A 25,692-nucleotide genomic window follows, 5' to 3' on the forward strand; every position below is an offset into this window, starting at 1 on the left:
GAAGCTGCTGCAACAGTCAAGGCAAGAGGTGTTGAGGACCTGGTTAGGGTAGTAGCCATGGGAGTGGAGAGAAGGAGATGGATCGGAGAGATGTGCGCAATTAGATTCGAGGATTGTTTGGAGAGGGAGACTAAAAGGTTGAGGGCAACTCTTAGGTGACGGTCCTGTGTACCAGGAAGGAGGGCACTACTTTGATAGAAATAGGGAAGTTAGGAAGAAGGGTAGGGTTAGGGGGAAAGATGATGAGTCCTGTATTGGGCATGTGGAGTTTGAGATGCCTGGGGTGATACTCTTTTGGAGATGTCCAACAGACAGTTAATTAGGCATGGAGGATTAGAGCTTAGGAGAGACATAAAGGTTGAACATATAGGTTCAGGAGGCATTTGCATAGATGTGACATTTGCACCCATTGGGAGTTGATGAGATCCCAAGACAGAAAGTAGAAAGAGAAGAGGGCCTCTGAAATAGCCTCTTAAATTTTCCTTTCTTTTTTTTAGGGGTAGAGGGAGAGCAACTTATGGCTGCCACCCTCATCCCTCCTCCACACACACCTCCTTTTCTTCCAATTGGAAAAAATATATAGAGTCTACCCACCTGCTTCATGGGCACAGCCCTCTGAGCCTCACAGTGCCCCTGCTCCAGCTGGGAGCTCACCAGCAGCAACTGTGGATGGCCCTGGGCCACTCTGGGAGGCATCACCACCCTGAAAGGGAACAGCATTGGGCTCCCCCTCCCCCAGCACTAGACACAGTGGCCCCACAGGGACCAGCTCTGGCCCTTCCTCTTCATTCTCCTCCTGCCTCCACATCCTCCTCCTCCTTCCCCCACATCCTCTCCTCCTCCTCGTTCCCCTCTTCTCCTCTTCCTCCTCCTGCTCCTCTTTCGTCCTCCTGACTCCTCTTGGGAACACTGCTGGTGCTCTACTTACTGTGCCACCTAGCTGCCGCCTCTCACAGGTATCTAAATCTTGAGAGTGAACCTTTGGAATTAGATTCCTGGGTCTGGGAACCAAGGGACAGCATTGTTCAGTGTGAATAACTCATATTGAGAGTTTTGCATTTCTGGGACTCCTTCCAGCATCCCCACAAATATCTGCTCCACTGCCTTATTTCTTTAACGAATCGAATGAACACCCCCACAAATAGCTGTCTTATCGCCTTACTTCTTTACAGACTTGGATGAACCGTCATGGCTGGGAGAGCACTCCCTTCTCTCTGGCAGTCTGGGTGCTGCCTCAGGACAGCTTTCACAGAACATTATGCCCTCATTATCCCGCCATGCTTATCCTTTGTAATTTCGCAGCGCTCACTATGGCTTGTTTTGTGGTTATTCTTTCTATTTCCATTGTTGGAGCCACGTCCATTGTTTTCTTGGCTCCTCTCACTTCACTTTGCATCAGTTCACGTAAATCTTCCTGTCCTTCTCGGCATTCATTTTCCTTGTTTTTTATGGCACAGTAAGATGCTGTTGCCTTCATGTACCACACCTTGTTTAGCCATTCACCAATCCGCTGCCTCTGTTTGGTCCTCTGGATGTTTTTGGCGGTGGTGGTGGGTCTGGGCTGGTGATCTTGGCGGCAGTTTCTGGAGAAGCCTTAGTGAAATTGTGTCTGTCCCTGATTAGGTGGGCCCTGATGAGGCCTGGGGCCTTAGACCCAGCCACACTCCAATGGACACCATGTGTACTTCGGAAGAGACATCACTGCTACAAGTGGAAGAAACTTTCTTGGCCTTGCTTGGCCGCATTAATACCCTTGTCTTCCAACCTCTGCTCCTGGCAGGTGAGTTAGTCTCTGGGAAGGAGGAAGGGGAAGGGAAGTGACTGTAAATGGTTCCATTTTGGCCCTGGCCAATGAACTTATGGGCCCTGCTTCTGCTTGATAAACCGACTGTCTGTACCATCCCCTACTGGATCCTTGTCCCCACCTGGACTCAAACCCAGGTTTTCTACAGTCTTTCAGCCTAGCACTCTTTCACTCAGTTAATTGATAAATATTTATTAAGTGCCTACTGTATGCAGGCACTGAGGATACAAAGACAAAATGAAACATTGCCCACCTAATGGCCCATTTACTGAGTGATTTAAATTCCATTCAACTTGAATATTTATTAATTGCGTATTTTGTGCAAAATTCTTTAAGGCGATGTGGTAGAGTGCTAGGCTTGGATGCAGTCTGCGGTAGTCGAGAAAGCATCTGTAGTGATGAAATGAAAGATTCTTAAAGTATCGATTAAGAAAAATATCAGTATGGTATATGTAGTGATTCAGGGTTTGCAAACACACTATCTCATTTGAGCCTCACAGCAATCCTGTTAGATGTTGTTGTACCCCATTCACAGGTAAGAAAACTGAGGCACAGAGATGTTAAGTGATATGCCAGTGTCACACAACTAGTAAATGCCAGAGACTGGATTTGAACTCAGGTCTTGCCTGACTCTGAACCCAGGTCTTGCCTGACTTCGAACCCAGTGTTCCTTTTACTACATTCATTTACACATAATGTTCAGAGCTGAAAATATAAAGATCAAAAAACAACATGACTTTTATCCTTAAGGATCTTTCATTCTAGCAGGAGGAAGAAACACATCTGTAAATACAAGCTTGTATTCAATGCTTACTGTGTGCAAAGCACTGGGAAAATATTGATAAGTGAAAGATTGAGCTTTTGTCAGTATGGGAACTCCTGGTGTGGATATTCCCTATACCAATATGGATAGCAACTCATCTCTGACTCAATAAAGAAAATCTAGGGATTTCCCTGAGATGCAAAATGATTATGTGGCCTGCCCTGGGTCACACAACTAGTAAATATGAGAGGTGAGATTTGAACCCAGGTCTGTCTGACTCTGGACTAAGCAGCGAGGATACAAAAATGAAAAATGAACAAGTCCCCGACCCTTCAGGCCTTAGCGGGTTTGGGAGTAAGATCTAGTTATACCAGATTGCTAGTTAAAGTACAATTAAAAACGAAAAGATAATTTAGTGCCCCGAGGTAGCTTTAGTGAAGTGGAAGATCTGTAATGCCCTCCTTTGGATTAGCACTCAGTGTCCTCACCTCTTCTCCTCCTCTCCCCCCACCATCTCCCCTGCTTAGTGGGTCTCTCCAGACTCAAGGTGTTCTGTAGGTTTGTATCCACTTTAAATTATAGTTCATGAGCCCCCCATTGATGTTTTTACTTTATCAATCAGTCAGAGAACATAAATGAATAAAAACAAAGGCATTTAATAAAATAGCATAGTAAGAATGTTCATAATGGAACATTAAAAAAAAACACTGGGTTATACTATTCCACAAATATGCAAACCACCAGTGCAAAGAATAAACATATGTAGGAAACAGCTGCGACCAGGGAAATGCCTAGGAAGGAAGAGGGAATAAGCATTTATAGAGCATCTCCTATGTGCCAGTCACTGTGTTAAGTGCTTTAAAAATATTTTCTCATTTGAGCCTCACAATAACCCTTCAAAGTAGGTGCCGCTATAATTTCCATTTTACAGCTGAGGAAACTGAGACAAACAAAGATTAAGTGATTTAGCCTGGGTCAAACAGCTAGTGTCTGAGGCTGACTTTGTGACTTTACAACTGTCTTTGTGACTCCAGACCTAAACACTCTACCCACTGCACCACCTGGCTGCCTCATGGAGAGGCGCATTCATAGGGAACCCCATGTGTAGAAGGTGAATACATCTCTGATGCTTTGGAACCAACACATGGGTGTACAGTGTTTTCCAGGCAGGTGGGCATGGAGCATAGTCTCTATCAGGTTATGACTTTCTGCTGGTCTCACATGGCAAGGCAGAGGCCTCACACGATCAGTCATGAGGCCAGGGAAAATCCCTTAGCTGTTTGACTTTTTCTTCCCCATAAAGAGGCCCTGTCAGTTCTCAGATCTTGGCCTATAGTAGGCATTCCTTCTCCAAAAAGAGATTCGTTGCCCTGTGAGCCAGGCTTCCAGAGCATAGAATCCAGCCCGCTCAGTGGCCCTCGAGGCTTTAAGTCTTTCTTTTCATTGCTCATATAATAATTTCTTTAAACCAGTGGTTCCTGATCACCAAGGTCTGGGTTCTGACAGAAACCTCAATCTGACTTAGGGATAGAGATTCCTCAGAGACCCCTCTTCATTTCCAATTGCTTGACTCTCCAGTGAGTATCAGTTTCAGGTTGTTTTTCCAACAAACTGCTAAGTGCTCTTAGGTGTGTGTGTGGAGGGGAGGGTGCCCCCTCCCCTCCAAGTTTTTCTCTACCTTAAGATTCTTTTACATCTCTCATATAGATGAATGGGGTGGGGGGAAACAGCTGAGGGATAAAAGTTAAGCCAAAGGGACAAGGTCACTGTCTTCCTCCTGCTTGGCAGATTCATGTCCGCCCTATATTTGTTTGTGTCTTATCTTCACGTAACCTCTTGGAAGATGGAGACTGCGTCTGACCCCCAAGTCAGGAGATCCAAGTTCAAATTCTCGTTCCAACACTTAGCAGCAGTTTGATCTTTGGCAACTTACAGGGTCATAGACCTAGAGCTGAAAGCACTCAAAGCCTTGGTTTTTCATCTATAAAACAGTCCTTGCAATACCTACATCAGAGGGTAATTTTTTTTCTTTTGGGTTTTTTTCAGGCTTCAATTTCCCCATCTGTGAAACAGGTCTAGCCCTTGTGGCAAAGACTCTGTAAGATTCAATTCAATTTAATAAGCTTTTCCTTAAGCAGCTACCTCGTGCCAGACACTGTGCTAGGTGCTAGGGATATGAAAACAGTCCCTGCCCTGAAGGCAACTGAATCTTCCTGGGGTTTAAATGTGCTTACCGATAAATAAAAGCCTTTTTTAAACCTCCAAGTTCCAAATAAATGAAAGTAATTATTAAAACTCTTTCCCAGTACTGAGAACAGGACCCTGCACATAGCAATGTTTGTTGAATTAGTGCATCAAGGAGGTTTGAGGCGGACAGAGCAATGAGCTGGTTTTCAGGAGCTTCAAGGTCTACCCCCGTTTGCTCAGCATGACTTTGGGCCTCAGTTTCCCCTTCTCTAAAAGGACAAGGTTGGACTAGATGGTCTGCTTTGGCATCAGCAGTGTACTTGGGATGGGATTAGTCATTATCTACAATGATAATAATTATTATCATTTTTTTGTCCGATCTGTGATGTCTTTGGCGTGAGGAGCTCTGGTGGAAAATCCCACTACACATCAGCAACTGCTCTGCAGCTTCCAGTCTTTGGGAATTGTTGGGGGTCCTTTGAGGTTCCGTGTGTGACTCACGCCTGCTTTCTAGACACTATTTTGTGCCTCTCTTTAATAAGAAAAATTATAATACTTCATAATCTCTAACTGCTTTTGCAGTTTACAAAGAGTCCTTTGACCTTCACCATGACCCTAGGAGGCGTCTGGGGCAGGTGCCGTCTCCAAGTTCCAGAGGCCCAGAGAGGTTTAGTGACTTGTCAAAAGTCACACAGCAAGTAGCAGGGTCTAGTCTGGGTCTAGACTGCACCTCTCTTGATAGTTATGTCTTGCCAGGCTGACCCTCTCCTTTGCTCTGAGCTTGCCATTCCTAAAAGCCAAATGAGAGGAAAGAACATGGGCAGGTTGGCGGCAGAGGGGAAGACTCAGCTACTTGCCCAGCTCACTCGCCAATTTGCTGTGTGATTCTTGGTGAATTGCGGCTGAGGCTCTCATGAACCCATGCAATTTGATTCGACAAGCATTTATTAAGTGCCTACTATGTGCCAGACGCTGTTCTAGGTGCCAAGGCTACAAAGACTTGTTCTCAAGGAGCTTGCTTTCTACTTGGGGAAACAGCATTTATACGAGTGAGTAAACACAACATATAAAAGACAGATACAAAATGAATACAGTCCTTTGGGGTGTCAGAGTGGAAAAGTGCTCCAAGCTGGGTTGATCAGGAAAGGCTTCCTGTAGGAGGTGGCATCTGAGCTTAGCCTTGAAGAAGGTAGGGGATTCTAGGAGATCGAGGTGAGGAAGGAGCGTGTTATGGGAAAGGGAAATGCCTGTGCAAAGGCTTAGAGATTGGAGAAGGAATATTGCTACTTGGCTACCGCTGTGACCTTTGGGCAGGTCACTTAAACCTCTCCGAGCCTCAGTTTCCTCAAATGTCAAATGAAGGGGTTGAGCTAGATGCCCTCTGCGGTCTTTTGCAGCTCTTTATCTATGATCCTACTGGGATCAGTGAAGGGATGTCTGGATGGAACAGTGAGTTTGTGAAAGGCAAGAATGTGAAATCAGTTTGGAAAGACCCATGAAAGGCTAATATTATTATCATGTAACACAACACAGCATAACATAACATAACATAACATAACATAACATAACATAACATAGCAGCTAGGTGATACAGTGGGTAGGGTGTCAGGCCGGGGTCAGGAAGACTCATTTTCCTGAGTTCAAATCTAGCCTCTGACACTTACTAGCTGTGAGATCTTGGGCAAGTCACTTAACTTTGTTTGCCTCAGTTTCCTCATCTGTCAAATGAGATGGAGAAGGAAATGGCAAACCACTACAGTATCTTTGCCAAGAAAATGCCCCAAAACGGGGTCCTGAAAAATCGGACACGACTGAAATGAATGAACAGCAATAAATAAAATACGTAATATAATGTCGTGTTATGTAGTATGGTATGGTAATATTATATATTATAACATATATCATGATAAGTTTGGGTGATTCCTCCCTTTCTTCTCTGGCTCCTCAGCCCTATTCATGTCCTTCCCTTCCCTTCCATTAAACCACCCAACTCTGCTCTTCCTCTCTTATCTGCTATTGGTGGGTGTATCTCTTAACCTGAATGGGTTTATTCAAATTATCTAAAGTGAGCCAGGGTATCCTGAGGCCAGTTCAAACCTGCTCACAAGAGCTGATGGTTAAATTTTCAGTGTGAACATTTCCACCTTTCAAATCAGCAAAGCCTGTAGACTAGGACTAGATTTATTGTTTTGTTGATTGTCTCAGAAGGTGATGGAGAAAATGTAATGCAGATTAAATTAAATTTGTGGTTTGCATTCATTGCAAAGCAGTCAGAAATCCCTGCTAGTCTCTGCTTCCACCTCTATGAGTTAGCGTATGTGAGTGTGTGTCTGAGAGTGTGCATTTGAGTGCATGTATACACACACAAGTGCGTATCTGAGTGTGTGCAAATGTGTGTAGGGAGGGATCAGGAGGTGTGGTTACCAGTCTTCCTACATGCCTTGCCTTGCCTAGGGAACACCATTCATGACTGAATGCCCCAGCTACCTGGGGCTGCCTCCCAAAGTTCTGGGGAAGGATCCATAGTAGGATGCCTTCCCCCAAGCAAGCAGCCACCTAGGGATGGTGTTTTCTCTTTGTCTAAGAAGAGCCCTCCAACGCCAAGGACCAGGAGTGCGTGAGACTGCTGCTGCAGCTCAGTGATCAATACCAACACCTGTGGGACCTGACCCAGGCCAGCCTCCGAACACTGAGGCAGAGGCTTAACTCCCCAGCCACCGTCGGCCTACACACCCTACACCTCCTTCGCAGCCCAGACCTGTTCCTGGAGGCCTATCGACAGTGAGTGTTGGGGATGAGGGGTCACATTGTGGGCTTGGTCTGGGTTTGTGACCTGCCCTGCTCCCCCCAATCTCTGTTTACCAATATGACTGGGGAAGCTGATAGGCCCTTTCTCAGAATCATGTTTTTAAATGCATAAAATAAAATATAGAGGACTACAAAGGAAATTATTTATATTGAAATATAGTTATCAAAATACCTTTAAAAAAACACTCATGGACTAAGTTAAAAGCCCTTGTGACTAGAACCCTGAATGATAGCAGTATAAATTAAGGCTGTCCTAGAAATGGTGTCTAGAGGAACCTGGATAGGCTGTATTGTGGGGGAGACGGGCAGAGGATATTTGTGGGCCCTGTTCTCTGGAGCACCTGTCTCCTGGGAAGGTAAGGCTGAGGGAATATTAGAGAGGACAAGACAAAGATTAACTAAAAATAGAGAAAATAGAAGACAAGCAGGATGTGTTATATCGTCTGTGTTTGCTCTGGGCCCAGATGGGGCTGTGGGCCTTGAATGATGAGCAAACGCATACATAGACTAACTGTCTATCTTCCCTGAGTCCAGTGGGATGCTGGGGCAGGGAGGCTGGGGTATCATGGATGGAGAGGGAATTAATGTCCTCCATGTAGGCATTTTGTAACACTGCTCCTTTCAGGTATTTTGTGACATATACTAGCTGTATGGTGGTGCAGACCTTTCAGAAGGCTACCAGGAAGAAGAGGTGAGTGAAATGTGGGAGTCAGGGGGTTGGGGCCTGGGGAGAAGCACTGAATGCTGGGCTGAGTGGCTACAGCTCCCTGGAGCCAGCCTGGTACTCACAGCTCAGTCTAGGTCAGCCTTGGGCCATTAATAAATTACTATGGGAGGCAGTGTGAAAGAGTGGAGAGACCATTTCATTTGGAGTCTCAGGAACTGGGTTCAAATCCTGAATCTGCCACCTAGAGACTTAGGAATACAGAGGGATAAAGGAGGGTAAAAGAAAGAGATTCCACTGTGGGCTTCATTTCTTCTCTGGGGACCTGGAATGACAGTGAGTTTTGGAGGAGCCAGAGGAAAGCACTGAAGCAGTTCCTGACCAGTGTGACCTTGGAGACTTCAGGGGCAGCTGGTCTGCCTCACATCCTCTGCCAGCCTCTTGCCGATCATGTGCAGCAGTATGTCCTTATCTTGCTGAGACTTGGAGATGCTGTTGGTGAGGTATTGCCTGGGAGGGGAGGCCCTGCTCTAAGGGGAGACACAGCCCCTGTCCCCAGGGAGCCCTTGGTCAGAGAAGACAGATGTAGCCTCTGCTCTTAAGGAACTCCAAACTGAAGTATCCCTGCACACAGGGAAGGGACAGGGCAGATAGAGGAGAAGGGCATAAAACCATTCACCAATAATAAACATCAGAACTTCTATGAATACAGCACCCGTAAATCCTAAGAGCACCAGGCTTAGGGATGGGGTTTATAGTCAAATTCTCAGAATAGAGAAATAATCAGTCAAGTCTAGCCTCTTCCTGCTCTAAATGCAATGAGTTTTTTAATCAAAAATCCTGAGGGAAGTGATTTTTTTTAAAGGAGGAAAGAAATAGATTCTAGGGATCTTGGGGTCTTTCAGATCAGACCCCAAGAGATTGGTTTCCAGTTCTGTGTTTGCCATGAGGTCAGATAGGTGGTATCATAGAATCATGGAATTTCACAATCTCAAATCTAAAGAAGTCTCAGGGGCCATCTTTCTAGACCTATACCTGAGCAGAAATCCTCTTTTATACTACATCTGACAAAGGGTCAGCCCGCCTCAGAAAGACCGATTCTGCTTCTGGACGGTTCTGATGGTTAAAACAGCCTTAACTAATTTAAAGCCTAAATCTCCTCTCTGTAATTTCTATCCATTGGTCCTGGTTCTGGCCTCTAGGGCCAAGCAGGATAAATCAAAACTCTTTTTCCAATGACAGTCTTATAAATACTGAGGCAGCTAGGTGGTGAGAGTACGGTACTTGGAGTCGGGAAGATCTGTGGTTCAAATCCCATTTATGAACTTAGTAGCTGTGTGACCCTGGTCAAGTCACTTAACCTTTCTCAGCCTTGGTTTCCCCATCTGTAAAATAGAGATACCAATAGCACCTGCTTCATAGGGGTGTTATATGAGGATCAAATGAGACACCGTGTGAACAGAGCTTTATAACCCTTAAGGTTCTATATAAATGCTAGCTGTTATTATCATGGCTGTTGCTTGAAGACAGCAGCTCTCATGTCTTCCCCTCTCCCCTCATCTCAGGCAGGAAGCAGGGCCATGGCTCTCCAGAGGCTGAGGCTCTGCCTTAGACCTCAGATCTGCCAGCCATCCCTCACTTGCCCCCTCCCTCTGTTAGCATCACTCTGCCAGGGAGCTGGCCATCCAGGCTGCTGACTGCTTCGTGACTCTTCAGTCCTTCATCAGACAGGCTCTGGATGAGGCCTCGGCCACCCAGGCTCTGTGGGAGATGCTGGGCAACCGGCTGGTGGTGAGTCTGCTCAGGGCACAGGTGGTTCGTCCAAGAGGAGGGAATGGGGAGGTTTTTAAGTCTTAGAGACCCTCTGGGGGTAGAGGTTCCTTGATCTTCATTGGCCTCCTTTTCCAAAATCCTACAGCCCATCAACAGACTTTCCTGTTCTGGAGAAGGGTAAGCAGGAGGTAGGGAGAATGATAGGTTACACTTCATGACCTTGAGCTTGGAGAGGTTATGATTTTAACCTGCCCTTTTGAGAAGCCCCTCTCTTCCTATGTTGGGAGCGGGCCAATCCACCTGGCAATTTGCATTGTGGTGGAGTCTAGTGAAAAGAACATGGAGTCTGGAGTCCTAATGATGCCACTAATTCACTGTATGACTTGGGGCAAGTTTTTCTCTCTGGGACTCAGTTTCCCCCTTCATAAATGAAGGGGTCACTCTCCTCAGCTCCCACCTCTCTTTCCTTATGTCATCTTTCAGCTTTGACATTCTAAGTTGTGGGTTCGAAGAACCTTTACAGCTTTGAAATCCTGTGCCCCATGTTTTAGTCTCTTTTGGCTCTAGACATTCCAAGTTCTATCTTCTAAAAACCATTTCAGCCTTGAGATTCTATCTCCTTTGTTCTAAGACTCCTTCTAGCTCTAACATTTGATTGTTCTAAGCCAATTAGCTTAATGATTGATGTAGCTAACCCTGTTAAAATATTTTTGCATCATTACAGTAGGGTTATTTTCTTCATAAATGCAGGTAACCAAAAATGCACCCCAGAAAGGATGTCCAAAAAAGCTTAACAAGCTTAGGTGTATTGTCCTTCAGGCTTTATTGACCAAGAACTCTTATTGTCTAATGCAAATCTTTCTTTCTGTACTTTTAACCACCCCCAATGCTTGAGCATTGATACCAAAGGAAGGGTTAATCTCTTGGAGGATAGAGATGGGAGGGAGAGGGAGCCAAGGGCTGCTTCTGAATTTTGTTGAATTCCCTTCCCATCAAGACCCTGTTCCCATCCCCTTTCCCCCTGCCCTGTCCAGGATGCCCTCTGCACTGCAGATCGACGACTGCTTCAAGACAGCCAGGAAGTGCCCATCATGGCCAGCCCAGTCCGAGCTGACCGTGTCCTCCTTTTCAATGATGCTCTTGTTCTGTTGCAGGTGAGAAAGGTAGTCTCAGAAAAGAGACAAAGGGAACGGTCCCAGGTATGGGTATGGTGGGTAGCTTTCTTTGGAGAGAGCATAGGGGTAAGTGCCCAGCCCCTATCCTGAAAAGACATGGGTAGGTACCCCATGCCAGCAGAAGTACAGCCCCATGGCAAGAACACTGGGCATCTCTTTAGAACACGTGAATTCTAATTCTGCCTTTGATAGTTTCGAGCTGTTGTAGAGTGGGTACTGTCCTGTATTGATAGTTTACTCACTGAGAATTCCTTATACCAATAAAATCATAGATCTGGTTTAATAAAAAATGACTTAGCAAACTTTGAAGGAATATATAAATGTGAATTATTATAAAAGCATTTTTTCATTGCTTAGTGCACTTCCCAACGATAAAAAAAATTATCCCTGTTAGGGTGTTTATCATAGGAAAGGACCTTACAAGCTGTGACTTGTTTAGTATGACACGGATAAGAAACTCCAAGAAAACCCCAAATAGGGTCACGAAGAGTCGGACACAACTGAAGTGACTGAACGACAACAAAAGTTGGGCTCTGGACATGTGGTCATTGATGCCAACTTTTGCTCTTTCAGGGTCACAGCTTCCAGACCTTTGACCTGAAGCTGGTCTGGGTGGATGCCAGGCTTGACAAGAAGCAGATCTCAAGCAGGTGAGCGAGCGAGGATGCAGTTCGATTGCATGGGGTGAGAGTGACTCAGTTTCCCCCTTTCCTTCTACTCCATAGGAAGGAAGTTTTCATTGGGTGTCCCCAGTGCATAGAATGCTCTCCTTCCTCATCTCTGCCTCAGGCTTCCCTGGCTTCCTTCAAGCCTCACCTTCTGCAAGAAGCCTTTCCCAGCCCTCCTTAATCTTAGTGCCCTCCTTCTGAGACTACCCCTAATTTAGCCTGGATGTGTCTTATTTGTACAGAGCTGTTCACATGTTGTCTCCCCCTGTTTTTGTTTTTTTTTTTACTTTTTTATATCCCACAGTGCCTGGTACATAGTAGGCATTTAATAAAACTCGTAGCTTTTTTATGGTTTACAAAGCACTCTTCTAACAATGAGCCCCTTCTACTTACTGGTTCTGTGACCTTGGACAAATCATAGAACCTTTCTGGGCCTCAGTTTTCTTCTCGGTAAAATGAGAGGGCTGGGATAGATGATCTCCAAGGTGCCTTCTGACTATGGAGCCTATAAATGACTGAGGCAGGAAATCATCGCCTCTGTCCCTTGACTTCAAATCCTGAGCTTTTTCCCCAAAGCAGCGATGCTGGTCCATGGTCAAGGTTTCTCAGTCTTCACTTTATTCTTTCCTTTCCCTTTCTCTTTTATTAGTAGCCTGCTAGGGGATGCGCTGGATAGAGCCTGGGTTCAAATCCCACCTTAGGCACTTGGTAGCTGGGTGACTCTAGGGAAGTCATTGAACCTTTCTGTGTACTCAGTTTCCACATTGTAAAACAGGGATAATAATAGCATCTACCTCAAATGAGATCAAATGAGATAATATCTGTAAAGCCCTTAGCCCAGTGCCTAGCAAATGGATGGTTTTTGTTTTTAGTTTTCGAAGAGAACCAGTGACATCAAAGGTGATGTCTTGACTTGTGTGTGGATTGGATTTAGGTGAGGCAGAGTTGCACAAAGCTGTCAGCCTCATTCTTTCTACCTGAGTTATTGGAGTCCAGTGGCAGGACAAAAGTCAAGAGAACTATTGATGGCCAGGGAGGAGGCCAATGACCTTGGCGTCTTAGTTGTCTGACCAGCCTCTAAGCATCCATAGCACCTGCTTCAGCCACCTTCATGACCATTGGAACAAGCTGCTCTCATCTTCCCATCCCTCCAGGAAAAGTCTTCACATCCTTGGGGTAGATACCCTCTAAGTCACCAGCAGGCTTGAGGCTTATCAGTTACCCTCAACCTGGTTTAGCCTGTCTGCCAAGGTGGTTTACTGGGACATGGCTGCTGTGCATGCTATAGCTTGTTGGAGCCTTGGGTGCCAGGTGGGACCAAAGGTGGATGAGCAGCCCCAAAAGGGCTCAGCAAACCCTCACCCCAGAGGCGCTAGTCCTCCTGAACACCCTGTATAGCCCTGCCTATTCCCTTCCCCCTTCCCACCACCCACCCCACCTCCAGAAGTGGCGTGAGGACAACATGAGATATTTGTAAACATTACAGGGCAAACATTGAAAGCCCTATAGGAAATGCTAGTGCCTTCTGAGATGGCACTTTGCTAATCTGATATATTAATAATAACAGCGGATTGTGGTAGCATTTGAAGGTTTATTAAGCACTTTCCTGATAATGACCCTAGGAAGTAGGTAGTGCAGGTATTATCACTCCCATTTTGCAGAGGCAGACACTGAGGTTTAGACAGAGAAGTGCACACAGAGTTGATCACAGAATTGTGACTTGACCCCAGGTCTTGTGCCTCGAGCCCAGCGTTCATTCTACTGCACCATGGGAATGTTGTTGTGGGCTGCTTATTGTCACTGCTGTCCTTCCAGGTATGGGTTCCACGTCATCACACCTGAAGAAGAGTTCTCTCTCTCTGCGAAGGATGCCCAGGGCCAGGTGAGTCGGGAGGAAGGCTGAGCCCAGGAGAGCAGAGGCCTCTTGTCCATGAACCACAAGCATCCTGACACCTGACTCTAGAACCCTCGTAGTTCTCAAATATGCAGACTATCTCCTTTGTCCCACAGACTGAAGGAAGTTCTGAATGAAATGAATGGACAAACGAACCAAAAAAAAAAAAACATTTATTAAGCACTGTTCATGTGCCAAGAGCTATGCCAAAGCTTGAGCAAGTAAGCTGGTCCGTACCCTCAGGAAGCTTACATCCCAATAGGGAAAGACAATTCCTGTAGAGAAGATGTGAGGAATATTTTAGTCAGCCAAGATCCTAAGGAGAAAATATTGATTGGAGTCAGAAGGCAATTGATGGACTCTAAGAACCAAAATATGAGATTGTGAGATGACTGCTCTGTGGCCTGGGCGAGCCTCGGTCAGGAGAACACAGTCCTTTTTTTCTCTGTGAAGCTAACCATTCCACATGGACTCGGACTCCCTTTCCACCTTAATCCCTTCTCCCCCAACCCCGATCCGGTTCTCACATGTTCTTTCATTAACCACTAGGCTAACTGGACAAAGTCTCAGTAATAGAAATATCCAATAGCAGTTAAGGAGTTTGGAGTGGGGAGAGGGTGACCGAGAGAAAGATTCTTTTGAGTAGCTGTGGGAATTCTACTGTAGTAGTAGTAGTAGTGGTGATGGTGGTGGTGGTGGTGGTGATGGTGGTGGTGGTGGTGGTGGTGGTGGTGGTGGTGGCGGTAGTAGTAGTGGTGGTGGTGGTAATCAATATTTATATAGAACTTTAAGGTTTGCAAAGCCCTGCACATTGATGATCTGATTTGGTCCTCAACAGCCCTGGGAAGTAGGTGCTGTTACTACCCCCACTTTACAGGTGAGGTAACTGAGGAAGGCAGTTAGTGTCTAAGGCAGGGTTTAAACTCTTGGTATTCTTAATTTGTAGTTGGAGGTACCCTATCCACTCCACCATCTAGCAGCCCTAAGGACACAGAGATGGGATTGGAGACTTTCAACTGTTTTTTGCTCAATCCAGGAAGGTTTCCCCATGGAGTGACCTAGGTGTGGCATGAATGAAAGGCGTATGATGACTTCACCTCCCCAGCTTCTTTCCTCCCCTCCCAAGACCTTTGAAATGTCCATCCTAGCTTTTTTTCTGCAGGCTTGCTGGCTGTCCAAGGTGAGTCAGGCCATCTGCCAGGCACTGAGTGGGAAGAGGGACATCCCCGTGCTGAAGCAGGACCAGAATCAGGAGAGGGTGGAGCCCCCTGCCTCCCGCTGCTGCCTCTACACTTTTCGAACTGAGGACCGGCTCCGACTTGCCACCTATGATGGCAGTTGGTCCTGGGGGAAGCCTCATGGAAAGTGAGTGAGCAGGGGGATGTGCTGGGTTCTTTGGGGCAGTGGAAGAGGGGCATCAGAATTTGAAAGATGGATGGATGGATCTCAGCACTGAACTCCTCCAACCTGTGCACAAAAGGAATCCTTGTTGTAACATACTCACCACGTTCTGCTTGTAGCCCTCTGAGGAGGAGGAAGCTCCCCTCCCTAATAGGCAATCCCTCCCACGTTCGGACAGCTCCGATTTTTAGAACATGGAGTCTTCTGATCCCAAATCCAGTATTCATTTACACCCTGAACTTTATAAATTGAGAGGCTCTTGATAAATGCCAGCTTTCTTTTTATCATTATTGGAAAACCCTAAAATCACATGATCACCTTTATCCATGGTTCTCATTGCTTCCACACTCCTTATCGGTGACATGGGGGACAGGCTATTGCTATCTGGAAGAATTAAGGAACAAACGAAAACTCAAAAGCACGACTCTGCCTTCTCTCCTGTCCCTGGCACTGAACAGCTGCCCTCAGTGGCCTTTAATTTTCACTTGTCTGTGTTGCAGGGGGACCTTGAAGTGGCCAGATGGAAGAAATCATGTTGGTGATTTCCGCCAGGGCTTGGAGCATGGGTAAGACCCTGTGGGAGGAGAAGGGTCACAAGAGCCAGGGCAAGGAAGCCTAAGTAACTGCCCCTGGGGCAACTCAGGAAAGGCGAGGCATAGCTTGGCTTCTGAATCCTGAGGCCACATGGAGTGGGTGACCAGAGGAAGTAGGACTAACTCTCCTGCGGGTTTAGGAACCAGCTTGGCTTTTGTGAGGGAGAGGATAAAGAGACCAGAGGAGCAGGGAATGGTATCTTTTTAGAAAGGGAGTGGGAAGCAAAAACGAATTTGTTTTTCTGGGCTTTCATGCTGGTCTGACCTGCTTGATTTTGGCCAACTCTCTTATCTATAAAATGGGGATAATAATTATTTACTTTGTTGGCTGGAAAGTGACTTTGTAAACATCAAAAGTGTGATGAAGTAGGGCAGCTGGGTGGTGCAGTGGATAGAACACTGGGCCTAGAATCAGGAAGGCTCATCCTCCCAAGTTCAAATCCAATCTCAGACACTTACTAGCTGTGTGACCTTGGGCAAGTCACTTAACCCTGTTTGCCTCAGTTTCCTCACCTGTCAAATGAACTAGAGAAGGAAATGACAAACCACTCCAGTATCTTTGCCAAGAAAGCCCCAAGTGAGGGATTATGTTGGACACAATGGAAATCACTTAACAACAAAGATAATTATAATAATAGCTTTCATTTACAAGGTATTTCAAGGTTTCCAAAACTGTTTGTATACATCTTCTCATTAGAACTATAAGTGGTTAATAGCCTAGTCTTCCTGGATTTGTAGATAAGTCATCATCATCATCATCTTCATCATTATCATCATGATACTTATAAATCCAGGAATTCTTCCTATAGGAGGAGGGTTTTTAGAAGCTGAATAGGGAAAGGGAGAGGGCCAGGAAATAGGAAGCAGACAGAACCAGAGGTCTAACCTGGCATGTAGTCCTGGAGATGGGGGAGTGGAGAGGAGTCTGAGATCACCAGAGACTTCATGCCCCTTCTTTGATTGGTTCTACAGGTTTGGGATCCGCCTGGTCCCTCATGGGGCTGAAGATAAGTATGACTGTTACAAATGCCACTGGCGGGAGGGCCAGATGCAGGGCTATGGCATCTGTGAGTAAGTGATGATTCTGGGCCTTGGGGGAGGTGGGAGGCAAGGACCAGATGGGGAGGGGTTGGGGAGGAGAGTGACTGGGACACCCTCCTTATCTCTCTGCATAGTATATGCACAGTATAATGAAACAAACACCCAAGGTAGATTTAGGAGACCTGGGTATGAGACCCTGGCTCTGGCCTTAGATTTACTAGGTGACCTTGCTCCAATCACCTTCTCTATCTATGAACCCCAGTTTCTATAAAATGAAAGGGCCTAACTAGATCAACTGTTCTTATTTTTTTTTTTTTGCATTGTAGTCATATGGCTTCTTTCTCAGAATTAGTAAATGTGCAAAATAAAACATATTACAAGAAAACTAATTATATTAATACAAATATGTAATTTTTTCCCATTGAAGTTCATGGATCCCTTGGGGGTTGGAGGAGTCGTGTACCCCAGATTAAGCACTTGAACTAAATGGTTTCTAATGTAAGATCCTTCCCGGTCCTGCCATTCTGCCATTCTATGAATTCTGTTTCTAGGTGCTCCTCTCCCTAGGCAGCAGTGACCTTTTTTAGCAAGACTTCCCAGCCTCATTAGTCTCCCAAACAAGGGGAGAGGGCAGGAACCCTGGGGGAGGATGACATCATCTTAGAAGGGACCTCAGAGGCAAGTTTGTCCTGCTTGAGTCTGGACAGGAATTCCTCCCACATCATCCCCAGGAAGCGGTTACCCTGACATGACTTGGATATCTCCAGTGATAGGGAACCTGCTACTTTACAGGATGGCCCATTCAACTTGTAGACACCTCGAATCATTAGAAGGTCTTCCTTATGTGTTGCTGAAGTTTGTTTCTCTCTCATTTACTAAAGTCTTCCCTCTGGAGCTAAAGAGAAGCCGTCTAATCCTTGTAACCCATGATGACTCTTCTCTTATTTGAAGAGAGCAATTATGCACCCTTTAAATATTCTTCCTGATTTCTTCTACAAATCATGATCCACACTGGGTTCTGAATGACATAGTTATTGTTTCTTATGACTGGCCAGTCAGTAGCCGTGACACTAATACGAGAATGGGCAGCAGGAAGCAGTGGGGAGACCATTGGTCGAGTAGGGTTGGTGGATTCTGGTAGCAAGTGGCCCAGATATCCCTCGATAAGTTTCCTGCCCAATTCTCACTTAGTGAGGGGAGTTAAGACATCTGTCTGTTATAGCTACTGACTGAGGAGGGCTGACAGCCTGAGCATTCACTCTGTAACTGGGATCAGGCCTCAGTCTGTAACTGGGCACTGGCATTTTTCTCAGTGAACTGGCTTGAGTAGAAATGGCACATGTGGCCTTGGTCTCATGGGCACCAGGTTCTGATGTGTCTCAGCCACAGTCCTCTTACTGTAGGGATATGGAGTTCTTGTTTAGGAGGTACTGGCCAGTGTGTTCTTCCTGGTATTTGCTGACATACAAGCCTCTTTTTCCCCTTCAGGTATGCCAATGAGTCTGTGTACAAAGGCTACTTCCGAGACAACATGCGGCAGGGGTTTGGAATCCTGGAGAGCTCCCCTCAGGCTCCACAGCCCTTCAAGTTCATAGGCCACTGGGACAGGGACAAGAAGAACGGATATGGGGTCTGGGAGGACAAAGATAGGTAAGGGCCTTAGGTGGGGATGGAGCTTCTTCATGGTCACAGGGGCCCAGGCTCCCCTGGATTATTGGCCGCTGATTCATTTGTCTGTCACTGACTGACTTCTGGACAAAATCCAAGACTTGGCAACAAACAGTCCTCATTCTTAGGGATTTCTTGTTTGAGGAAGAAATATACCATAGGGAGCCCACAGCCTAAGGGAGGATCATGACCCCTGTTCTTGCTGCCTAAGTAAAAACTCCTAGCCCAGGGGTGGTAGCCTTAAGGCCACAGGTTCCCCACCTCTGTCCTAATCTGATGGGGAAAATGGAACACTCACAGAGAGAAAACTGACTTAAGGAGACACCTGAAACTTATAATTGGTTCTATGGCTCTTTATGGTGACTTGAACCATTAAGGTATACTGGGGGAGGCGATGAGGGGTGGAAGGTTGGCCTTTCAGTCCCATCTGTTAGACACATTATTGAACAAATGCACAAGCATCTGCTTGGAGGGAGATTCCTTCTTCCCGCTAAACCAGAAAAGCAGGGCCTACCCGACGTTTGAGCAAAGATGAGATTCCATAGCAATGGGAAAACAAAAGCACGTGGTTTCACTTGGTGGGGTGTGGAATTATAAACGGAGATTTATGTTCATGTGGGCACAGACTCTCAGAGAAGAATCTCACTGCTTTCCCTCCTAATGCAGGAGTTCTTAATTTGGTGTTCATGAACTTGTTTTGAGAAATATTTTGATATCTGCATTTCAGAATAATTGGTTTTCTTTGTAATGCTGTATTTTATTCATTTAAAAACATGATCCTGAGAAGGGGTCCACAGGCTTCCCCAGATACTGCCCAGAGGCTGTCGTGGCACAAAAGGGGTTAAGAAAGAGCCCCTGCTCTGGCTTGCTAACAAAGAATCCTTCTCTTGGTTTTCTTTACAAAAAAGGCATTCCCGCTTCCTTTGGTCAACAATAAACAAGGCACTCTTAGTTTGCATCATGATCTAGCTTCCTGTTCTGTCTCAGGGAAAAATTCAATGCACTGCCTATTTTGATTAAGTCTCCTACTCAAGGAAAATTTATTTAGATTTTCCATCCCAACCAAGCATCTCAGATGAGGAGACTGTTCTAAGACTGCTTTCAATGGGAGGCAGCAGGCATGCTGTAGTAGTAGACAGGATACTGGCTTTGGAGTCGGGAGGACCTGGGTTCAAGCCCTACCTCAGATGCTTGCTTACACTCCATCACTTCATCCATAAAATAAATGGGGTTGGGCTTAATGGCCTCTATGGTCTCTTTCAGTTCTGAATCTATGATCCTAGGAACTGAGCTCTCTGTGCTTACTGTTTCCATACTGGGAAACTGAAAATTGGGGCTCGACAGTTCTGCTCCTTCCCCTCATAGCTAATCAGACAAGCAGAGTATGACAGAAAGAACCCTGGACTATAACTGGAGAAGCAAGGGTTGTAATCCTTGGCTGTGCTACAGGGCGAATCCCTTCCCTTGTCTGATCCTCAGTCTCCTCCTCTGTGAATAAGTCAGAGGACCTGGGTTCAAATCCCAGCTCTGCTCCCGTGTGACCTTTGACAAATTGCTTAACCTCTCTGGGCCTCAGTTCCTTGCCTATAAAAGGAGAGGATTTGACTAGACAATCTCCTAAGGCCCTTAACCTCTGACCCCATGCCTAGATAACCATTAAACTTTAATATTGTGAAACTTCTCTAAACTGCGTGGTTCTTCTGCTAGCAAAGGAGAGAGGAGTGCTCTGAAATGTCCACTTCTGTAAGAGTTGGTCCAAAGGATGAGAGAAGACTTTGAGATCTTCTGAAGACTGCTGCTATTGAAATAGAAGGCGAAATTAGTTCAAATGTAGAATACGGATGTTGCAAACTAGTTTACTTATCAGCAGCCCATGCTAGAGGCTTCTCCACCCGGCTGAATAGGCTGGGGGACTCCCTTCTTTACACCCTTCATGCCTTCTCAGAAAGTTTCATGGGCTTGTTCCTTTTTTGGGGTCTCTTGTCCAGCTGTTGACCAGGGCAGCTGTTGATGGGACAGCCAGGTGGTGCAGCAGATAAGGTGCTGGGCCTATAGTCAGGAAGACCTGAGTTAAAATATGGCCTCAGACACTTACTAGTTGGGTGACCCTAGGAAGTCACTTAACCTCTGCTTGCCTTGGTCTCCTCACCTGTAAAAGCCCTTGTTATTGTTGTTAGATCAATTGAGACAATAATTGTAAAGTGCTTAGCCCAGTACCTTGCCCATAGTAAGTACAATATAAATATTAGCTATTATTATTATTATTTATTGAACATAATATTCCTATGGTATTTTCCGACTTATAAACCCTTCCCTCATAACAGCTCAGTGAGGTAGGCAGTATAATTATTGCTTAGTGACTGTTTCATCCTTATTGATCTCTGTTTTACACACGAGGAACTTGATGACAAAGCTAGTAAGTTTTGGATGATAGGTTCAAATCCCAGGCTCCTGACCCCAAGTCTAAGACCCTAATACCCTGTTCTCTCTGCTATTCCACCCTGTTTCTAGGAAGGGGTCTGGTTCCCACTCTCGTCTGTGCTAGAATAATACCCCCATTTCTGTAGTGTTTTATGGTTTGTGAAGCATTTTCCTGACTCTCACTTTGTGGGGTTGGTAGTGCATACCCCCATTTTACAGATAAGTTAACTGAGGCCCAGAAGGACGAAGGCGTTTGTTCCAGGTCACACTGATCATATGTGTCAGAGCTGGGATTCCAATCCAAGTCTCCTGGCTCCAAATCCAGTGTGCTCTCTCCTACAACTCATTTCCCTTAAAGTGTAGGAATTAAAGAAAGGGGAAAAAATAAAGGTACTAGAGAAATTTGTACCTGTCTCCTTAATTTTTCCATCTTTGTCTCTAGGATCCCACATGGCTTGTCTGCTGTGGGATACCACCCACTCCTCCTCCAGAACTGGCTGTAGAATCAATGGGGTGGAAGGGAAATAGGCAATGGTTTATGATCCAACCCCTCCTCCCTCCAGCTCCTCACACACAGGGCTGTCTCTGTCTTATCCTCCAGGGGGGAGCGTTACATTGGAATGTGGCAGGCTGACCACCGGCACGGGCAGGGCATTGTGGTCACCCAGTCTGGCATCTGTTACCAGAGGACTTTCCATGCAGATAAGATGGTGGTAAGTCGTTTCACTCACTTTTTAAGTAAAAAAAAAAAAACATAAGATTTATAAATAGAGTCAAATGAAAGGAAACAAAAATAGATATTTAAACCAAGCAGTAATTTATTTCTTTGTTCCACAACTGACAACACTGGCTTGGCTTATAAAGGGCTAAGGAGCTAGAAAAAAAGAACACATTTAGAGTGCTGATATAATGATCCAAATATGTTTTTTTAAAGGGAAAAAAAAGGTTAGCGAAACTTTCAAAGCCTAAATAAGGGTTGTGGTTGTTGTTATCACTGTTTTTAGCTCACATGAGCCCACTGTCTATTACCTTAAACTGGTTTCATCCATGGAGAATGATTCATTCATTCTCATCTTTTCTTTTGTTCATTTATTCATTCATTTATTCAACAAATACTTATTAGTGCTTTTTGTGGACAGAGCAGTTTGTTCAGAAGTAGGGAACATATAGAGGGTTTAAATAATACACAGTTCCTGTTCTCATGGCATTAACTGCAGAATAAAAGACTAACACAAATAATATACAATGCACTACAGGATTGTAGTGAGATGCAAATGGTACATTGTTTTGCAAACCTGAAAATGTTGGATTTCAACTATTTTTAACACGTGCATCAGAAAGGTACCAAGTGTTATGCGAGTTATTAACAGTGATTAGGAGGATGCTGGAGGATTGGCTAAGAAGGGAGGAGTTCTTAGGAGGCAGGATGGTACAGTGGAAAGATGGGAGGACCAGGAGCAATGATTACCTGGCAAATCCTTTAATTTCTCTGAGTCTCACTTTCCTCATCTGTTAAGTGGGATAATTATGTCTTCACTATCTGCCTCTCAGGGTAGTTGTGAGGAAAGTGCTTTGGAAACCTTTGTATAAGCTTAAAAACAAAAAGTAAAGTATAAACTGGGCTTATAAAGGTTAGGTTGGAATTCAACAGGTGAAGAAGGTGAGGGATGGTGAGCCAGGCATAGTGGACAAAGGCAAGGATGTGGGAGAATACTAAGTCATATTAAGACAAGCCAATATTAAAACAAATCAACGAGCACTTATTAAATACTTACTATGTGCCAGGCATTGCATCAAGGGCTAAAGATACAAAGAAAGGCAAAAAACAGTTCTTACCCTCAAGGAGCTTACAGTCTACTGGGGGAGACAATATGAAATCAGCTGTGTAGAAACTAGCGATATACAGGAAAAATTGGAGAGGATCTCAGAGGGAAGGCTTTAGCATTAAGAGGGAGCAAAAGGCTTTTGGAAGAAGGAATGGGATTTTAGCCGAGACTTGAGGGAAGTCAAGAGGGAGAGAATTCCAGGCATGGAGGACATGCATGGAGCTGGGAGACAAGCATTGTGGGTGAGGAACAGCAAGAAGGCCAGCGTCCCTGGATTGTACTCCCATTTAGGTGGAAAATAGAACATGTAGAGCTTGGTTTGTTCTTCTATAAAAGGCACAGAAGTACTGGCAATGTATACTGAAAACAGCCCTGGACTTGTGTATCAGTAAGGCAAGATTCGTGACCTTGAGGATGAACATGCCTGTATGGTTTGGAATCACAAAGTATGAAAAACTTGGTAGGTAGAAGGCAGAGGAAGTATAACATTCATTGAGACACCAGAGGATCCAATCCTAAGACCAATAACCCCAATTTGATGCAGCAGTAATTATATTCCAAAACCAGTAAGTCCACCTCAATGTAGCAACAAGGAAATTATAACACAGTATTATAGCAAGGAATCAAGTCATTCTGTAGCCTTCCTCCCTGCTGGGCCCTCCCCGTAAACACTCACTATTCCTAACTGTCTGCTTGCCTGCATTCTCTTCTCCCCTCAGTTCTCTGGTCTCTGAAGCTCCCTGGTTTCCACTCCACTCCAGTTCTTACTTCTCCTCCTTGTTCTGGATTCTGAATTCCCGCTTGACTTCTGACTTGTGAATTCTCAGTTCTCAATGGCTACCTTCTGGGTGTATATATTCTTTTTAGGGCTTCATGGCCCAATCAGCAAAAGGGTGAGGGCCTGAGTGCCTAGTAAGTAAAGGGAGTAGGCCTGCCTACAAGCAAACCTCTGATCAAACTTCCCTTAATTGGCCCCACCTGAGGTCTATTGAGTGGGTGGGAAGGATCTTTAATCACTGATTGGCATCACAACTTGGAGTTAGGAGACCTGGGTTGGAGTCCTATTTCTCACCCTCGCTAGCTGTGTGACTCTGGGTAAGGCGGTCTCTGTGTCTCAGTTTCCTCCTGGTCAAATAGGGAAAATAATATCTGTACTACCTACCTCGGGGTTGTTGTCAAGGATCAAGTCAATAATTGGTATCTAAAGGGCTTCACAACAGCAACAACAACATGATTACTATATCTTGGCCAGCTGGGGTGCTGCTGTCTCTCTAGTCAGCCCCTAACACTCTTCTTAAGCACTCACCAGGCTCTTCTCCCACTGGATCTCCACCAGGGCCCCGGGATACTCCTGTTGGAAGATGACTCCCTCTATGAAGGCAGCTTCACGAGAGACCTGGCCTACATAGGGAAGGTAAGCAGCTTCCACTTAGCCATTCAGTGGGGTAGGTTATAGTAGAATAGATTTGTAGAGTAGGTTATAGCTTTGGGCTTGGGGGTAAGGTCATTTCATTCTCCCTGCTTCCAGAATTACTACTAATGCCAGGCTTCTGGTTGAGCTAAGCTGTAGCCCTGTAGGGGAAGGGGCAAGATGGTGGCATCGACTAGAGGATGTCAAGTCCAGGGTTGGCTGGGTGGGGGGTCTCTTTGGACGTTTGGGTGACTTTGTCTTTTTTTTAAAGGGGGGGGAAGGGAAGGCAATTGGGGTTAAGTAACTTGCCCAAGGTCACACAGCTAGTAAGTATGTCAAGTGTCTGAGGCTGGATTTGAACTCGGTCCTCCTGACTCCAGGGCTGGTGCTCTACTCCCTGCACCACCTAGCTTCCCTGATTTGGGTGACTTTGAAGCTGGATGGGATGGAATCAACAATCAAGAGTCTTCTCTGTCCCATCCCTGTGATTCTATTTCTGGGTACACTGACTTGACCACCTCCTCCTCCCTCCCCCTATCCCACAAAGCAAGTCTAAATCTTTTTAGGTTTAAATAGAATCTTTCCCCCAACCTGGTGTAACCAACCCTTCCTTCACTTCCCCAAACACACACCCAATGGGGTAAAACCACCAAGAATTTTCTAATTCCCTTAGTGGGGACCCTCTCTGCTGACAGAGGTCCTGAGCACTAATAGAAAATTTCATGAGTTTCTATAGCCTGAAATACTCATCCCTGGGTAGCCAACTATATAAGATGATTCTCTCTGGACCTAGTTGAATCCTTAGATGGGCTTGTATTTGAAACTGCACCAAGTTGGGAAGAACTGCCAGATGTTCCCCTCCACTGGTATAGCCCTCAAGAGCTCACGGTCACCTCTGGGTTATAATGAGCTATTAGAAGAGAACTTTAGTGTTAATAGACATTACCTCCTCCTTCTAGGTCATGTATTTGCCTTCTAGCAGGAGCCTTCTATAGATAATGTCAATCAATTTACCAACAATAAGCAAGCATTTATTAATCCCTTACTGTGTTCTGGGCACTGTGCCAGGTTTTGGGGATACAAATAGAAAAGAGAGATAGTCCTTGTTCTCATTATGCTGTGCAGAGGCTATGGGGTGGAGAGTTAGGTAGGGTGTGACTAAGGGCAGCCTGTGCCAGGTAAATTGCAGTATAAACTGATGAACTCCATCGGATTAACTTGTTAGCAACCAAAGGCCAGGAGATTGGCTCCAAATGGAAGAGTGTCTTCTGTAAAGTGGAGATAAGGCCTACCTACTCACAAGTCTCACAAGTATTACATCCTACTTTGTTCTTTCTTTATTCCAGGGCAAAATCACTTTCCCCAATGGCTACTTCCTGAAGGCTTCTTTCAGTACTGGGGTGGGTAAGGGCTTTCATACCCAGGGTGTCCTGGAGACAACTGCTCACCCTTTGGATCCCATGCATACCTGTAAACGGTGAGAACCCAGCTCTTCTCCCTCCACGGCCCTATCCTATACTTGAATCTTTGGGTCTTATTTGACTATAGATAGGGGACTGCTCTTTTGTTTCTTGAATCAAGGAAAATAGGCTCAT

The 25,692-nt window shown here is 45.5% G+C and overlaps 1 protein-coding gene across 1 annotated transcript in view; it reads left to right on the top strand.

The window, feature by feature from the left end:
- Positions 1-25,692, top strand: part of ALS2CL (ALS2 C-terminal like) — a 56,993-nt gene that overhangs the window by 16,363 nt on the left and 14,938 nt on the right. The window contains exons 2-16 of the mRNA XM_036738442.1: positions 1,624-1,780; positions 7,343-7,535; positions 8,188-8,253; positions 8,564-8,729; positions 9,886-10,017; positions 11,034-11,153; positions 11,748-11,824; positions 13,658-13,724; positions 14,899-15,101; positions 15,638-15,703; positions 16,703-16,801; positions 18,260-18,421; positions 21,462-21,573; positions 24,023-24,100; positions 25,444-25,574. Coding sequence (XP_036594337.1) covers positions 1,669-1,780; positions 7,343-7,535; positions 8,188-8,253; positions 8,564-8,729; positions 9,886-10,017; positions 11,034-11,153; positions 11,748-11,824; positions 13,658-13,724; positions 14,899-15,101; positions 15,638-15,703; positions 16,703-16,801; positions 18,260-18,421; positions 21,462-21,573; positions 24,023-24,100; positions 25,444-25,574 — 1,784 coding nt within the window. The 5' untranslated portion in view covers positions 1,624-1,668. The remainder of the gene's footprint in view (positions 1-1,623; positions 1,781-7,342; positions 7,536-8,187; positions 8,254-8,563; positions 8,730-9,885; positions 10,018-11,033; positions 11,154-11,747; positions 11,825-13,657; positions 13,725-14,898; positions 15,102-15,637; positions 15,704-16,702; positions 16,802-18,259; positions 18,422-21,461; positions 21,574-24,022; positions 24,101-25,443; positions 25,575-25,692) is intronic.

The sequence above is a fragment of the Trichosurus vulpecula genome, chromosome 9, assembly GCF_011100635.1.
Source record: "Trichosurus vulpecula isolate mTriVul1 chromosome 9, mTriVul1.pri, whole genome shotgun sequence".
Taxonomy (NCBI): domain Eukaryota; kingdom Metazoa; phylum Chordata; class Mammalia; order Diprotodontia; family Phalangeridae; genus Trichosurus; species Trichosurus vulpecula.